This window comes from Loxodonta africana, chromosome 7, assembly GCF_030014295.1.
Source record: "Loxodonta africana isolate mLoxAfr1 chromosome 7, mLoxAfr1.hap2, whole genome shotgun sequence".
Classification (NCBI taxonomy): domain Eukaryota; kingdom Metazoa; phylum Chordata; class Mammalia; order Proboscidea; family Elephantidae; genus Loxodonta; species Loxodonta africana.
In genome coordinates this window covers 33,577,149-33,595,228 of record NC_087348.1, presented here as the reverse complement: position 1 = coordinate 33,595,228, position 18,080 = coordinate 33,577,149, and the positions used below count along the sequence as shown (strand labels likewise).

At 38.9% G+C, this 18,080-nt stretch overlaps 3 protein-coding genes across 3 annotated transcripts; all 3 read right to left on the bottom strand.

Moving 5' to 3' along the window:
- Positions 1 to 950: 950 nt before the first annotated feature.
- Positions 951 to 3,061, bottom strand: LOC100670718 (olfactory receptor 4C6-like). Its single transcript, XM_003412064.3, has one exon. The coding sequence runs from the start codon at positions 1,969 to 1,971 to the stop codon at positions 1,036 to 1,038; it is 936 nt and encodes a 311-aa protein (XP_003412112.2). The 5' UTR covers positions 1,972 to 3,061; the 3' UTR covers positions 951 to 1,035.
- Positions 3,062 to 13,707: 10,646 nt separating this feature from the next.
- On the bottom strand, positions 13,708 to 14,604 carry LOC135232131 (olfactory receptor 4C3D-like). Its single transcript, XM_064289433.1, has one exon. The coding sequence runs from the start codon at positions 14,602 to 14,604 to the stop codon at positions 13,708 to 13,710; it is 897 nt and encodes a 298-aa protein (XP_064145503.1).
- Positions 14,605 to 15,411: 807 nt separating this feature from the next.
- On the bottom strand, positions 15,412 to 17,082 carry LOC100655897 (olfactory receptor 4C12-like). The gene has a single exon (XM_064289162.1). It carries the CDS (start codon positions 16,568 to 16,570, stop codon positions 15,605 to 15,607), a length of 966 nt encoding a protein of 321 aa, XP_064145232.1. The 5' UTR covers positions 16,571 to 17,082; the 3' UTR covers positions 15,412 to 15,604.
- Between the last annotated feature and the right edge of the window lie 998 nt (positions 17,083 to 18,080).

The window sequence follows — 18,080 nt, the reverse complement described above, 5'->3', positions numbered from 1 at the left end:
CCACTAAACTGAGATTATGCTTGCCTTCAAAAAGGACACTTTGTAGTAAAAAAAACAGGAGATTTCTAACTCCTTAGGCATTTATATGCATTCATCTTTACCAATTTTTCCCAACCATTGAATTTAAAAAGATTAAAAATCAACAACTAAGTCTCTTTTAGACTGACATTTACTGAATAATATTTATTAAGCATCTGCTAGTTGACTAGAGGAGTCCCTTAGTGGTACAAACGGTTAATGCTCTCTGTTGTTAACCAAAAGTTTGAAGTTTTAAGTCCACCCAGAGATGCCTCAGAAAAAAAAACCTGGCAATCAACTTCTGAAAAAAATCAGCCCTTGAAAACCCTACAGATCACAGTTCTACTCCGACACACATAGGGCTGTCATGAGTCAGAATCAACTCCATGGCAACTAGTTAGCTGACTGGAAGTGTATAAACCACTAGGTTTACAGCGTGAATGAATAAACACCATCCCTGTCCTTACAATTATGATTTTGTGGAGAAAACAGAGAAAATAAAAACACACTTACTTATAAAGTAAGTACAGTTTCTGCTTATTTATTGTAAGGATATAAATGGAATGGAAAGCAAGAGAATAACTGAAAGAAATTACTAGAGACAAGACTTCTAGAGGAGGTGGGTGGTTATCTGAAAATGAAGTTTTATATATATGTATAGGATTGAGCCAGATGAAGCATCTGGAGAACGAGATGCCATCAGACAGAAGTGTGAGAACAAAAGCCATGAACTGGGAAAAGCTCAGGTTCTCCAAAAATCAGTTAAAAAAAAAAAAAAAGAAGAAGAAGAAAAGAAAGACAAAGGGGGCTAGAAAAGCGAGCCTTGCGAAAATGATGAAGTACAAAATGCACCGGAGAGGTAGGCAGCAATGTGGTTAGGCAGAGTACTGCAGTGTCTTGAGCAGATTTGTATGCTTAAAAGATGCCACTTAGTATTGTACATGCAAGAGATTTGATTGAATGGGGAGGATGAGACCTCACTGTACCTATAGGAAAAATTTGTTCATGGCATGGAAGCTAGTGACAATCCAGGATTTGTTGCCTCTTCCAGAGTTTCTTCATAGTATTTTTTACCTCTGCATTCCTCAGGGTGTAGATCAAGGGATTTAACATGGGTGCAATAATGGTAAAGGACACAGCCATTGCTTTGTCTATGGGATAAGTGGCCAATGGTCTTACATACAAGAAAATGCATGGCACAAAGAACAAGACAATCACTGTGAGGTGGGAGCCACAGGTGGAGAGGGCTTTGCGCCGCCCTTCAGAGCTGCAAGACTTCAGGGAGCAGAGGATGACCACGTAGGAGGCAATGAGGATAAGGAAGATGGTCACACACATCACCCCACTGTTGTGGATGACCAAGAGGCCCAGAATGCAGGTATCCATGCAGGCCAGTGTCAGCAATGGAAATAAATCACACATAAAGTGATCAATGACATTGGGACCACAGAAGGGTATTTGGTACATGAAGAGAAGCTGTATTGTTGCATGCATGGACCCGCCTACCCAGGCCCCTCCCAGCAGCAGGCAGCACACCTGAGACTTCATGATAGTCATGTAGTGCAGGGGCTTACAGATGGCCACGTAGCGATCATAGGCCATCACGATGAGAAGGATGATTGACACCCCACCAAAGAAATGTTCTGCAAAGAACTGGATCATGCAGCCTTCCAGGGAGATGGTAGCACTCTCAGAGAAGGAATCCACAATCATCTTGGGAGCTATGACAGAAGAATAGGTGGCATCCATGAGTGAAACAGAAGGAAGGAAAAAATACATAGGTGACCTCAGACTCTGACTTGCAGTCATAGTTACCACAATGAATAAGTTTTCTGGTACGGTGGCCACATACATGATTAGAAACACAGCAGAGAATATTTTCCGTAGCTCTGGGTTCTTTGTAAGACCCAAAAGGATGAATTCAGTTACATTGTTTTGATTTTGATTTTCCATTTACTGTAGGCTGATGTAAGCAAACTACTGTGAGCTGGAAAATCTGCAAGAGCAATTTTTTTTAATTATTGTAAAAATGTAATAATACAAACTCAACATTTGTCAATTCAGTATTTTTCACACGTACAATTCACCGATAGCAATTACATCAATCGTGTTGTGAAACCATTACCAATATTCGTTGCCAAATATTCCATTCCATTAACAGAAACTCAATGCTTCCTAAGTAATGATTCCCCCTTTCATCCTCTCTCCTGCCCCTAGTAGCTACTGTTAAACTTTGATCTCTATGCATTTGCCTATTCTGGGTGTTTCATATTAGTCAAAGGACATACAACATTTGTCCTTTGCAAAAGCAAAATTATTATATATTTTTATTGTGCTTTAGGTGAAAGTTTACAGCTCAAGTCAATTTCTCATTCAAAAATTTATACCCATTTGCAAACCTCACAATATGACAGCAATATTATTTTTAATTGATAATCACCAGGTGTTAGGCATTTTTTGTGCCCCATCTCACACCCTCTTGACCTATCTTTCCAACCATTACCCTCGCAACCAGCTGTTCACAATTATAGCCTAACAATAGTTCGATTCTACAAATTGATCCAACACTACCTCCTCTCAAAGTCACATCTGTTGTTTTCTGTCCATGCACTTGCTGCTTGAGAGATTTTGGAGACCCTGATACATCATTCTCACACAAACACACACTTAGAAATATGAGGGATTTCACATTCCAGAGGGAAACTCTTGATCATTTGAATATAGGAGCCAGAAGATAAATGGTAACCAGCTTAACTCAACCTTGGGTTAACTTGCTTTCCTTCCCTCTTTCACTCTTCCCAGTTCCTCCATCCTGTTTCCCAGAATAAACCACCTACATACAAGGTCTTCTCTCAGCCTCTTCTTGGGGCCCAAGCTAGGGTGCTGACCTTTAATCACTAGACATCCAAGAACTTGGGAATTTTCATGTGAATTTTCATTCATTTATTTCACGTATTTATTGAGCCCCTAGAATGTGCTATTTGGAAAGCCTGCAAGACAGAGAGGCCATATCCCAAGGAATCTCTACTTATTAAGGCCTATCCTCTGCTCCTCCCATCTACATTTCTTCCTTCTCAAATTGGCTTAGTGTTGTCATTGTTATTATTAATATCATTATGTATTTATAATATTCAATGAGTCTTTACTATGTCTCAGGCAGAAGAATATCCTATGAGATATTTCTGTCATTTTAGAGTTAAGATACTGAAGCTTTAAAAAAAAAAAAAAAAAACTCATTGCTATCAAATTGATTCCAACTCATAACAATTCTAGAGGACACAGTAGAACTGCCCCATAGGGTTTCCAAGGAGCCTGGTGGATTTGAACTGCTGAACTTTTGGTTAGCATCTATAGCTCTTGGGGTGAAAAAATGACATCAAGGTCATCATATAACTAGTAAACACAGAAGCCAGATTCTTCTCCTTCTAAAATAATTTCCATTAACAAATTATATGGTATCTCTTACTCTAGTATCAAGTGCACAACATGTGTGAACCACTGCTTCATGATATAATTTCACTTTCCTAATAATCCAATGAAATAGATATATTCTTCCCATACTCACCAGAACATTCAACAAGTCTAGAGTAAAGAACATGTTCTGCTTATATACATTAAGTATCCAGTCCTGAGCCTGTAAATTACAATAACGGCCTGACTGCCCAATTGTTTCTGGTAATTTCCCAGATGTGCTGCTCACAGAAACTAAAACTTAATTCTCTTTCTCTGTTCCAGGAAGACCCAGGTTCACAAAGTGATAGACACGATCTCTGCACATAAGCATAGTGTATATCATTCCTTCCATTCTTCCTTGGGAAGGGGGACTCTCAGATAGAACAAAGGGATCTAAAGATGAACCAAAGTATCAATAAATCAACTCATTTTTTTTAAATTTATTTTGGTCTGCTTTATGCTATTATCTTTTTTTTTTTTTTTCCGTATCACAGGAAATGGGTGCTATCATGAATCCCATCTTGACGATAAGGAAACTGAAGCTTAAAATCATTATCTCATCTATGATGAGTGTGGGTTATGGATCCAAGTATCTTATTTTGAAGCACAAGTGCTTCACCGTTACACTCTACCACTGAAGAAGTGATCAGCAGCCTCTATTAGCTAGATGCAATTGTTTCTGTAGCAAAGAACAGATGATATGGTAAAAGCACTGTTTCAGTAGGCAGCAAACTCCCCTTTACTAAGGGTACTTGAGAACAGGCTGTCTTTTCCTTGACAGGAATGTACAAAGGGCGTTGCTTTAAATGGTGATATAAACTACCTGTCCTCTAAATACTAAGAGTCCCATTCTTAGCATCACCCTTACCCCTTACTCAACAAAGCAAGCAACTTCCAGAAGACTCTTTTCAAATCTACACTATGGACCTACCCGAATTTCTTTCACCTGGAGCTCAAATAATTCAAAAGTTCTTGAATAGCTCTAATTAAATAGAAAGAACACATTCTTGGAAATCAGGATAGCTGGGTTTTATTCCACACTGTCTCTCTACTGCCTTAGGATACCTTGTTAGGATGCTTACCACATTGGGCCTCAGTTTCCTCCTCTGGAGTGTGACCTGATTTTGGCTGATGAAGGAATCCTAGGAGTTCAAGGGATACATCTCAGGGCTCTATCCCTTTCAAACACAGCAGCTTAGCTCATCTTCACTAAATGTTTACTCTTCCAAGTAAAATTTCATTTGAGCCAATTTAGGACTTGGAATGTTTTAAAACAACACACACTGGAATAGATTAAAGTGCTCCTCTGTTGAAATCTATTAATTTATCACAATTCGACTTTGACTACTAGTGCACACCTAAACAGAGCCTGACATTTATGACTCTCCCCTACAACTAGTCAACCTGCTATTTTTGTTCTTCTCCTTCCCACTGCAGTCAGGCCCATCTCCTGCTACAAGAACACACACCTCAGCCAATTATTTTGTACCCTGGGAAAGGCCATGGATTCACAGTGAGCAGACTTAGTTTTCCATTCCAATCAGGGACTGGAGAAAACAGCTGCCCTTGAGTCAATTCCAACTCACAGGGACCCCACGTGTGTCAGTGTAGAACTGTGCTCCATAGGGTTTTTGATGGCTAATGTTTTGGAAGTAGATCACCAGGCCTTTCTTCCAAGGCACTTCTGGGTGGACTTGAACCTCCAATTTTTCAAGTAGCAACTAAGAGTGTTAACTGTTTACACCACCCAGGGACTCCATCAGGCTGCTTACTCACTTCATGGTATTAACTTTCCTAACCTTCGAATCCTGCAAAAAATAAAAGAATGCAATAATAAGTAAAGTCAACATGTGTCAAGTACTTACCACTTGAGGGCACATGATTTTCTCTTTTAATTCCCACAAAAACTGTATGAGATAAGAACTATTTTTTATCATTTTTTGAAATTCCAACCTGACTCTGATGCAGTGAATGTGGCTTAGGAACTTCTGAAACTTGCTTAAAGCCTTTTGGCAGGTAGTTGATTGAGTTCACAGCACAGGCTACCAGCCACTATTGTCTACAACCCTTCCAAGAATTTTATATCCTGCCTCACAATACTGTAGTGAAGGTCAAAGGAAGTAAAGAGCATGAGATTCTTTGGAGTGCACTGTTCAAATATTCATGATTAATTTCCATTCATATAAGTTATTACTTCCTGCTTCCTCTGCCCATGCCCTCGGCTGGCATCCAATCCATCACCATCCCTCCTTTATGTCTCACTCCTAATACCCCGTTCACCAGTATCTTCATGAATATTTTGCTTGACATTTATGGTGTTTCTAATACTCTGCCTTTCATACAACGCAGCAATGAACATCATTTTACAAATGTCTTTGTTTACTAGTTTGAATACTTTTATTGGAGAAGTTCCTAGAAACATCATCACCGAGACCAGAGGCATATCTACGGAAAATAGTGCCTAAGGCGATTAGTTTTAAGTTGCTGAATGATGTCTCACAACTTGAGATGTAAACTGCGATGGTGAATAGAAACTGCTCTTTGGTGCCCTTCCCTTCCTCCCCTCAAGTGGTGTCCAGGGCCTGTCTCATACCTGCCATACCCTAGTTATGCTTCTACCCTAGATGTGCTTCTAAAAATATGCACATTTTTTAACTCTGATGGATTCTGTACCATTAAAACCCTTTGCCTTGGAGTTAATTTAGACACATAGTGACCCTGCAGGGCAGAGTAGAACTGCCCCATAGGGTTTTCAAGGCTGTAATCATTACAGAAGCGGACTGTTACATCTTTCTCCTTCAGAGCAGCTGGTGGGTTTGAGCCATGAACTTTTCGGTTAGCAGCTGAGTGCTTAACCACTGTGCCACAAGGGTTCCTTTCTATAGCATTACTCTCTCAAAATTCTGTTTTATTCCCATCAGTAGTGTATTAAAGAGTCATTTCCCTGCATTCTTACTAACATTAAAAAAAAACATTAGATATTATCAATCTTGCTTATATTCAACAAATTACAGGGTGAACAATAATATCTCATTTAATTTGCATTCATTCAATCATTCATCCAAAGAATTTCACTGATGACATAGGTAACAAATTGGTACCCAGAAAAGGCTGGGTGAAATACAGTGTAACATTTGTATAGAGATATACTGTCTATATACAACTATCCATATCAAACTAATAATAATAAATTTTTAAGCACCTGCATTTTTGTACTTGGCTAGTTTTTGATATAATTATCTTCTTTAATTCTCACATCTGGCAATGACGAGGCACACTTTATGACTGAGGAAGAGCAAAACAAACAAACTGCTCAAGGTCATACAGTTATTAATTGACAAATTCTGGATTTGAATCTATTCACCATTGCACTTTACATCTCTAGTTGTGAGACATCATTCAGCAACTTAAAACTAATTGCCTTAGGCAGTATTTTCTGTAGATACGCCTCTGGTCTCGGTGATGATGTTTCTAGGAATTTCTCCAATAAAAATATTCAAACTAGTAAACAAAGACGTTTGTAAAGTGATGTTCATTGCTGCACTGTATGAACTTTATAGCTGATGTATGTTTCCTCTGCCTGAATTTCTCACAGAGATGATTTCTCCCATGAAATCCTGGATAACAAGAACAGGTTAGCAATGTGCTCAGTGAGTGCCTCTGGGTCGTCATTTTTAACGAGCAATCAGCAGCCCTGCTTTCTTGGGAAGGTATGTGCCCCAAGCATATACATCATCAGTAAGGACTTTAAAAGGACTATTGAATACACCTTGCTTTTCTTGAGAGTCGAGGACTTGTTAGTGAAGATGGAATAATCTCCAGTTGTGCTTTTGTGTAGGATGGAAGTTACTATATGATTGTAGACACAAAAATTAATGTTTACTTGGAATTCTTCTGCAGAAAGGGAGAGTTATTCTTTCTTAACTTCTCCACCCTCTTCCTAAGCAAATCACCAGCATCACTCCCAACACAACACTACCACCACCCTCTTCAACAGAGATGCTCACATATAGGTGTGTAAGTTTTTATGTTGATTGAGAGATATATTTTAAAGATTTCAACTCACCATGACATTGATAATGAAAACCAGAGATCTGAAATATCATTTACTAAGTAAAAGAAAAAAAAATAAAAACACCATGAAAATTTTTTCTCAGAGGCTATTACTAGAAAAATTAAAGTTAAAGAAATTGGTACAAAAGGAAACAAGATATATAGATATACAGAGAGAGAGAGAGAGCCCTGGCGGTGTAGTGGTTAAAGTGCTCAAGTGCTAACCAAAAGTTCAGGAGTTCAAACCCACCAACCACTCTGTGATAGAAAGATGTTGCAGTCTGCTTCTGTAAAGATCGCAGCCTTGAAAACCCCATAGGGCAGTTCTATTCTGTCCTATAGGGTTGCTATGAGTCAAAATTGACTCAACGGCAATCAATATGTACATATATATATATACTGTTGCTGTTGAGTTGATTCCGACACATAATGACCCTATAAGACAGAGTAGAACTGCCCCACAGGGTTTCCAAGGAACGGCTGATGGAGTCGAACTGCCAACATTTTGGTTAGCAGCCAAATGCTTAACCACTGCACCACGAGGGCTATATATATATATATATGTATTTTAATGTATTAAGTATATCTAAACATATGAGGGAGAATAGAAGGAAAACAGACAAAAAAGTTTTTAACTATCCTCATCACACCAAGTGTTCCCATTCCTTTCTACAAGCACATCTTTGAAGCATGTATACACCCTCTTTTATTTGCTAATATCCATATCTGGATAAAGGCCCAAATATCAAATCATGACATTTCTGTTTTGATAAAGTGCCAAAAGTTATTAAGGTAAATGAAGTTAAAAACTGATAGCTCAAGGCTCTTACCCTGAGATCACAATTTGTGTAAACAGATCAAACAAACAGGTGAATTATTAGCGCATTTTAGGTATAATTGTGTGTGTGTTTAGATGACTCAATTATTTCAAAAATTTCAAAATAGCAGCTTAATTAATAGGAACATGTTTAATACTTAAGTTTTTAGGGCCATCTCCAAAGCTCAGTCTGGTGTCATCTCTGGTTTCTGAGAACCCAGGCAGTTACCCAATGATCTTGGCAGGAAGAGGGTAGAAGGCCATTGAGATAAATATTCTAGGATCATGTCAGAGTAACCAACCGTCGGTCTCCAGCCAGGATTTACTCACGTGAAGCTTCTTTTATAGAAGAGCAAGAAATTAAGACATGTGAGAGTTTCAGCTTGGTTGTTCGAAATGTAGAGGCAAGTAAATCAGGACCTGTACAGCCAACAAATAGTCCTATTACTTAATGGGGAATTATTTTTATAGAACTCGATGGCAACAGGTAGAGTGCCTAATGATTTCAAAAGAAATTTAAAACAGGTGCTCTAAGTGACAAGGACTTATATAGGGAACGACCTTTGTGGTTGGCAGAGTAATTTAAATTTTCTCTAAATAGGAAAGATTGCCAAAAGACAGCCAGGAAAGCTATTTACAAAATCATTCAAGGGACGGTGCCTGCCATCTGGCTGTACTGTGAGCTTAATTTGAAAGGAGTTTCCAATCCACATCTTAGAAGAAGCATCATTAATAAGATACCTGCCTTTGGGTAACGGACCTGTACTAAAGGAGGACAGAGAGCTATTTTCAAAAGCTGGAAATGCACCAACTTGCATCACTGCAATTGCATCCCTTTGAGGCCGGGTCTCTGCTGACTCAGGAGCTAATCACCGTGCGGTGGATTCCCATCTAGGCCTCGGGGGCTGAGCAGCACTGGGACCAGGCCAAGCTGATGATTCACAAGCACAAACACAGATCCTAGTATTAACCATTCAATTATTTACTCCAGAACTAAACTCTGTCCTTAAATAACAGAATGACTACAACGATCTTTCTGCTTAATAATACAGATCCAAAAAAATAAATAAATAAAAAAGAATACAACTTACTCTTGGCCATCTAGCAAGGACCAGGACTGAATTTTCCTATCACCTAGCCTGATGATCTTTTCATCTTGTAACACTATCATTAAAATTATATCACATCTGACTTTGTAAATTCCAAAGTCAAGAAAGACCCTCTGTGCCTTGGGTTACTGGCACATTTCTATAATCACTTAGCATTTGATAGAATTTTTCCTTGATATTTTTAACATAATGTTTCAGTTGCATATAAAATTATGGCAGAATATATAATTATCTCATACAATAACTTTCTAATCTTCAATGACAGTACATTGCTGGATCGAAGAAAGATGTTCTTGGATTATTCATTTTATATTTGAATGTTTATTGTAAGACTCATTGAGTGATATTTTCATCCCCTACTCTAGAAACAATGTGAACAATTATTTCAAGGGCAAATAAAAAACATGGTGCAAGGCTGGGTGATTCATTCCGCTATGCGTAAGGTTGCCATGCATAGGAACTAGCTCCACAGCAAACAACGACAACAAAAAGTTGGTTAAAGACAAAAAAATAGTTTCCACTATTAAGGGCTGAAAAAAGTATCTCAGCCAGGAAAAATAAGGATTAACTCTCTCTTACTTCATAAGAAATTGTATTCTCAAATAACTTGTTTCAATGTAGATATATTTGAGGTTATAGCTTTTATTCTTTTCTACCTTCATTAATAAAAAAGATACTAAGATCCTACTTTTGCAACTTGTTCATTGGAGTTTACAGCTGGGTAATTCAAATATTTGACCTTGCACTTGGGAATTTACAACTGGTTCATTGACATATTTGACCTTACACTTTGCAAGTCTCCTGAGAGGAAATTTTACAAAATATCATCCTCCCAGATGATGGACAACCTCTGCATTTGGATCATCTTTGCTAATCTACTACAATTACTCTACCTTCTCATCTAACAACTTATACATGGAGCCTTCTAAGGTCCCTGAGTGGTGCAGATGGTTAAGCATTCAACTACGAGCAGGAAAGTTGGCCATTTGAACCCACCCAAAGGTTCCTTGGAAAACAGGTCTGGTGCTCTGCTTTTGAAAGGTCACAACCTTGAAAACCCTATAAGGCAGTTCTACTCTTATACACACGGGTCATCATGAGTCAGAATCAACTCAATGGCAACAAACAATGAGACATGCTTTTCCTTATCACACACAGATATATTATCTACCTATTTATGTACTTCATGTATCTCTGTGCTATATACGTACACACACACACACTTCAAACAACTACAAAAATCTACATCCAGTTATTATCTTTTGCATCACTCCTTGATAAAACTATTTTCTTCATTATACTTATTTCTAACAAACTCACATTGTTCATTTATTTGTTTACTTTCTTATTACTCATCTAATCCTCACTGGAATTTAAGTTCGACACAAACACGACCCTTGTCTATAGTGTTCTACACTATATGCCCAGTCTTTGGAACTGTCTGGCACACTCTAAGCACTGAACAATATTTCTTGGATAAAAATATAAGCCAAAATTTCCTAACTTAATTGGCCACACAGCCGTTTTTCAAGTAATATATTGCATATAACACAGTATGCAATAACACTGGGAAAAACCCTTAAGAAACAATATTTACCTCTTCAAGATTCTACCTTCATGCCCAAGCAGAGTATTAATTCACCTGCATGGTTGAGTTGCTTTTTTTCCCTCCAAACTCCTCTCTTACTTATGGGTCACTTTCTTTTAAATTCAACAACTATTTATTCATTCCTTGAGTCCATCGAATCCCACTTTTTAAGTACACATACTCACTTGAAGGGTAGTACATTTATGGGAATGAGATCATTTTTTCTGACACAGGAATCAAGAGAGTGTGAGTAACCTGGGAAGCAGAAGTCAAGAAAGAGATGAAGGGAAGAAAGTGGCTCCCTCAAAAACAATGGACGAAAGCCTCAAGGACAATCTTTATAAGGAACAGGTCTGTGTTTTGATATTTTTGCATCATGCCAGGAAACATTGTGTGATGTGAAAAGAATAAAGGAGACGTAGTCTAAAAATTTGACAGTGTTGCTTAACCTCATTGAGACTTGTTTTCTTCTTGTAGAAAATGGGGCAAAGGCCTATACTAACAATGTTGTTATTGCTAGGTGCTGTCAAGTTCATTTTGACTCATAGCAACCCCACATACAGCAGAACGAAACACTGCCTCACCCTGTGCCATCCTCACAATCATTCTAATAATACTTGTGACTAGAATTAAGAGAGTTTTAGCATATAAAGAACCTAACAAAGTGTACGCCTCATAATTGGCCCTTCACAATGGTTAGCTCACTACCCTCAATTAGATAATGACTAATATTCTCACTGATAAAACCAAAGTATCCTCACACAGAAGATCCAAATATGATTTATCTTATTCATTTTAGGATGAAATTTGCATACTTCCTTTAAGTAAATAGAGAAAAGATTGAAGTTGTCAAAGATTTCATTTTACTCGGATTCACAATCAACACCCATGGAAGCAGCAGTCAGGAAATCAAAAGAGGCATTGCATTGGGTAAATTTGCTGCAAATAAACTCTTTAAAGTGTTGAAAAGCAAAGATGTCACCTTGAAGACTAAAAGGCACCTGATCCAAGCCAAGGTATTTTCAATCACATCATACGCATGTGAGAACTGGAGAGCGAAAAAGGAAGACCAAAGAAAAATTGACGCCTTTGTATTGTGATGTTGGCAAAGAATATTGACTATACCATGGACTGCCAAAAGAATGAACAAATCTATCTTGGAGGAAGTACAGCCAGAATGATCCTTAGAAGACAGGATGGCGAGACTGCATTTTACATACTCTGGACATGTTGTCAGGAAGGATCAGTCCCTGGAGAAGCATATCATGCTTGGTAAAGTAGAGGGTCAGCAGAAAAGAGAAAGATCCTCAACAATATGGATTGACACAGTGGCTGCAACAGTGGGATCAAGCATAACAACCGTTGTAAGGATGGCGCAGGACCAGGTGGTATTTCGTTCTGTGGTACTTAGGGTAGCTATGAGTCAGAGCTGACTTGACAGCACCTAACAACAACAACAACATAGTAACATAGAATGACCTGCATAAAGAAGCATTATTGCTGGAAAATATTGCTACATGAGAAAAATATCTGCAACAAATTTGACGTAATTTTTCCTGGAGGACAAATTGAATCATTAGGACTGAAAGTAAATTTCTTATATAGAGGCGTAAACACACCCCAGAAAGTATATTTTATTTGCAAAGAGAATATGACTGAGATACGGAAGTTCTGGATTTAAATTCTGTAGCTGAGATCTTAGACATCTGACCTGAGGCAAGTAAGTTAACTAAACCTCTTTTAGCTTCAATTTGCTTCTCTGTAGGATGGGCATATACTGAAACTACCAACTGAGTACATAGATGAAATGACCTAACATTCGTTTAATGTAAATACATTTACAGAGCTATAGCTTTGGAATCTTACCGTAAGTCTTTGTGTTGAGATTAAATTAAATTAAAAAAAAAAAAAATGTTTACCTTCATTGTTTCAAATGGCTCCTCAAGTCTTGGTAAGAAAAAAAAGTCCTTTATAGTCACGAAAAACTGAATGCTACGAGCACATTTGAGAAAATAAGATCATATTACAGGTAAATTCAAAATGTCTGGCTTATATTTTGTGCAGAAAAAAATTTAGAAACACGAAACGAATTGTTTCTTCTATTAGCGCCTCTTGCTTTTCTTGGTAGATTAGTGGTGAACAACAACAACAACAAAAAATCAGAAATGGTTTTTTCATTCCCAACTGTCTATCCTCCCCCCACTCCCCGCCCCCATATATCCAGGAACTTCTTTTCTCTTTTTTGCTTACTGCAGGCAAAACCAAATAAACAAAAAAAAAAGAAGAAGAAGAAGAAGTCCTGAGACCAAGGTGCTGTGGAAAAACCAGTTTCACCCAAGTAACATACGATTGAAGAATTTCATAAAATAGTAGTGAGACTGGAGCAAAGTGTGTACTCTAGAATCACCAACAAGGGACTTGCAGTCCTTTCTCTGATGTATATCCTGAATGTATGCGCAATGAGCATTGGAACCTAAAAAAAGTACATGAAAAACTATCAAAAGCACCTATCAGAGGGCCTAACCACCATTAAATGCTCAATAAATTTTAGTTTCTGGGCCTTGTTTTGATCAGTGATCTGCAAAACTTGAAAATCTTCTTTCACAGTTTACCACAGGTATGATCCTTCCTATCTATTTATATCATTACTTTCTGGCATAATGAAAAGCCTAAGCTAACCTTGTCTTCAAAAAACTTCTCATGGCATTTTTTACCTCTGTGTTTCTCACTGTATCAATGATAGGGTTTAACATGGGAGTGAGGATTGCAAAAAAGACAGTCAACAACTTGTCCACTGGATAGGTGGCCATGGGATGCATGTAAGTGAATATACAGGGCACAAAGAAAAGTACAACTACAGCAAAATGGGAGCCACAGGTGGAGAGGGCTTTGTGCTGCCCTTCAGAGCCATGGGATTTCAGGGAGCACAGGATGACTATGTTGGAGATGAGTAACATGGAAAAAATGAGCAAGCACATGGCCCCACTGTTGGCAGCCACCACCATTCCAAGTATATAGGTGTCTCTGCAGGCAAGCTTCAGCAGTGGGAAGAGGTCACACATGAAATGGTCAATGGTATTGGGGCCGCAGAAGGGCAAGTTGTTCACAAAGAGAATCCAGGCCACAACCACCAGGAGGTGGCAGAGTCCCTGTCTCATGATGATAGTGTAGTACAGGGGTTTGCAGATGGCTACATAGTGGACATAGTCCATGACAATGAGGAGGATGATCTCTGACCCTCCCAGGAAGTGTTCCACAAAGAGCTGAGTCAGGCAGCTGCCCAATGAGATGGTTCTCCTCTGGTAGAGCAGGTCAATGATCATTTCGGGGGTGGTGATGGAGGTGTAAGAGGCATCTATAAATGACAAGTAGGTGAGAAAGAAGTACATGGGAGCCGAAAGTGTGGGGCTGAAGGAGATGGTGATGACAATAAGCAGATTGGTCAGCACAGTAAATAGGAAAATGCACAAAAAGACAATGAAAAATATTTTCTGCAAGTGTGGATTCTGTGTGAGTCCCAGGAGAATAAATTCAGTCACATTGTTGGGAGGCATGAGACGATCCATTAAGGGAATGATGTCTTTTGTAATTAGAACAAATGTAGATTCAAATAGCTCTGCCTCTGACCTTGGGCTGATCATTTAGCCCTTTTTAACTTAATTTTTATCATCTGTAAATCAGGATAGTTGTTGCAAAGTGTAATGTGAAGGATCATTTGTGTGGCCTGTCTACCCATGGTCTTGTAACTCCCAGCAGCACTCTGTGGTAGGGTAATTGTGGCCCACCAAAGGGATTGGTCAGTTTTGCCATCCAACTGGGCTTGAAATGAGCCACACCAAATGGGGTAAAGAAGAGATCCCACCGCCACCAAAGAATAACAGCCAGAAACCAGCACATTGTTTGGACCTGGGGTTCCTGTGCTAAGAAGGCAATGAGCTATAACCCTGAAGATGGTGAGAAGTGGTGGGAAGAAAGAACTGGCAGGAGAAGGCTTCGTGGGCTTCCTGGCCCATGAAGAAAGTTGAGTGCCTTTGGGCAGATGCCTAGGACCAGCGAGAGTTGTGCCTGTGAACACAGCTGGGAAGAGGCTGTCCTGATGGAAGAGCTGTGTCTTGGATGTTCTTGAGCCTGAATTGTAACTCTTACTTCCCTAATAAACACCATATTCATGAGTATTGTCTGTGAGTACTGTGTGGCCGTTGCAATGGATTACCGAACCCAGCAGAGAAGTAGAGAGTGCCATGGAGGGACAGTTGGTATCAGAATTAGTAAAGATGGCGGAGAAAGGAGGCATATATGACTTCCGCCAAGAATCAGTTTTGGGCTGTCGATTTTGATTCTCCTTTCCGCTTGTGAAGTTAGAGGAGGTCAGATACCACCTCCATGCCATTCTTGGGCAAAGGTTCTATGGGAGTTAAGTGATATAGGTGGGAAAGAGCTATATATATACATATATATATGTGCATATATGTACATATATATACACACACACACACAAACCCACAAACATATATATGTAACATAAAAATATAAAGATTATGATAGAAATAAAATCTTCATAGTGGGTTATTCATTATCTGAAATTACATTTCTTTTCAGTAACATTTTGATGGCATTTTTTACTTCTGCATTCCTTAACGTGTAGATAATGGGATTTAACATGGGAGTGACAAGGGTATAGAATACAGTTATGGCTTTATCCATGGAGAAGGTGGCTACTGGTCTCATATACATAAAAATACAGGGCACAAAGAATAAGACAACAACAGCGATGTGGGAGGTACAGGTAGAGAAGGCCTTTTTCCTTCCTGCAGAGCTGTGAATCCTCAACGAATGCAGGATGAAGACATAAGATACCAACAACATTACAAAGGTAATCACAGACATTACCCCACCATTGGCAGCAATCAGGAGACCAACAAGGAAAGTGTCTGTGCAGGCAAGTTGTATCAGGGGAAAGACATCACACATGAAGTGATCCATAATGTTGGGGCCACAGAATGGGAGCCAGAAAGTGACAAGAATCTGTACAATAGAGTGGAAAAAACCCACTGTCCAAGACACACCCACCAAAAGGCAGCATACATGGTGGTTCATGATGGTCACATAGTGCAGAGGTCTACAAATGGCCACATAACAGTCATAGGCCATGACCACAAGGAGGGCAATCTCAGAACCACCTAAGAAATGTTCAATAAAGATCTGTGTCATGCAGCCATTGAAGGAGATGGTTTTTATCTCAGAGAGCAAGTCAGCTAGCATTTTAGGGATTATGGAAGAGGAGTAGCAGGCATCTATCAAAGATAAGAAGGCCAGGAAGAAATACATTGGGGACTTCAATGTCTGACTGCAGATTATGGTGACCACAATAAGCAGGTTTCCTGAGACGGTGACAATGTAGGTGATAAACAAAACAACAACTAGAACTCTCTGCATCTGAGGATTCTGGGTAAGTCCTATTAGAATTAAATCAGTCTCATTAGCCCTGTTTTCTTTCATTTCAGTGCTGATGATGGACACAGATATTGGCATTATCCTGTAAAGACAACATTCTTAATAGCAGAGTGATAAGCATTTCATATTTTGTGTTTTCAAATAAGACCAAAACATTTTAATAAATAAACTGTTTTCCTTCCTGGCATACAGGAAGAGAAAAAATATGCTTTTTCTATTTTACAAAAAGATTAGAACCATTGAAACTGTCTAATCCAGCTTCTTCTCTTGATGCTGGAATCCCATCTACAACATCTTGTGTCAAGTGGTCACTGGGCATTTGCTGGAGGACATCCAGGCATAGGGAGCTCATCACATTATAAATTCCTTCTCAGCCAGCAAGAAATGTTAGAGAACTCATATATGTGTGTGTGTGAATCCCTGGTGGTACAACGGATAAGCACTCGGTTGCTAAACAAAATGTTGGCACTTCAGATCTACCAGTCGTTCTGTGGAAGAAAAGACCTGACTGTCTGCTCCCATAAAGATTTCAGCCTAGGAAACCCTATGGGGCAGTTCTACTGTGTCAAATATGGTTGCTGTGAGTCAGAATCAACCACACAATGCACAACAAAAATGACACACACATATATATACACAAGTGTGTGTTTGTGTAAGTATTTGTATGTATACATGTATGTATACATATCTGTATACAAGGAGCCCTGGTGAAGAAGTGGTTAAGAGCTACGGCTGCTAATCAACTATTGATTCTGGTTTCACACACTGTTGATACACAGATTAAGACCAAATCACCTGGCTCTTCCATTCAAGAGCCCTTTAAATAGCCACAGAGAAGCAAAGCTGTACCTGCCTTCTTCACCTTTTTATCCCCAGATCTACTTTAATGTTTGACTCAGAGTGGTAGTCAATAAATATTAAGTGTGCAAACAAGTTAGAAGACGATTTACTTCTTTCTCCTGTTTTCTTTTTCCAAAATAGGAGTGTTCACCATCTTACCTAGAAAAACAATTTAATAAAGTGTTGGAAAGTGAGCTAGATATACTCCTCTCAGCCCTTCAGATCTATTCTCACTCTTCTCCTCCATGGCAGGCTTCCATGGTGTTCCTCAACCAGGCCTCCTTCTTCTCTGGTCAACAGGAAGTACTAGATGAATGTTAGAGGACAGGGTGGGAAGAAAAGAATGTCAGGGTTTATTCTCCTGGGTCCCTCCCGTGGTTTATCAGTAACAGGGTACCTTTAATTAGGGTTACAGCTCTTGTTGGGTGGATATCTCCTACAGTTATATTTCCTTTTGTAGTAATTTCTTCCCCTTGTTCCCTCAGGCCACCTGCTGGTAATGATTTCCTACTGGTAGCTAGCCCTGGCAAGCTTTATTATCACCCTTAACTAATTTCCTTCATACCTTGGTAAATAATCTTCATTAAACTTTTTTTTAATCTGCCTTTTTGAGCATGCTGTTCCTGTTAGGACTCCAACGGATATGGAAAGTTTGTATTTTTTCTTTGTAAATAATAGAAATAATTGAAAAAATTCTAGGTTATTTAAAAATTATCCCTACTTCTTTTGATGTATAGCTGCTGAATAA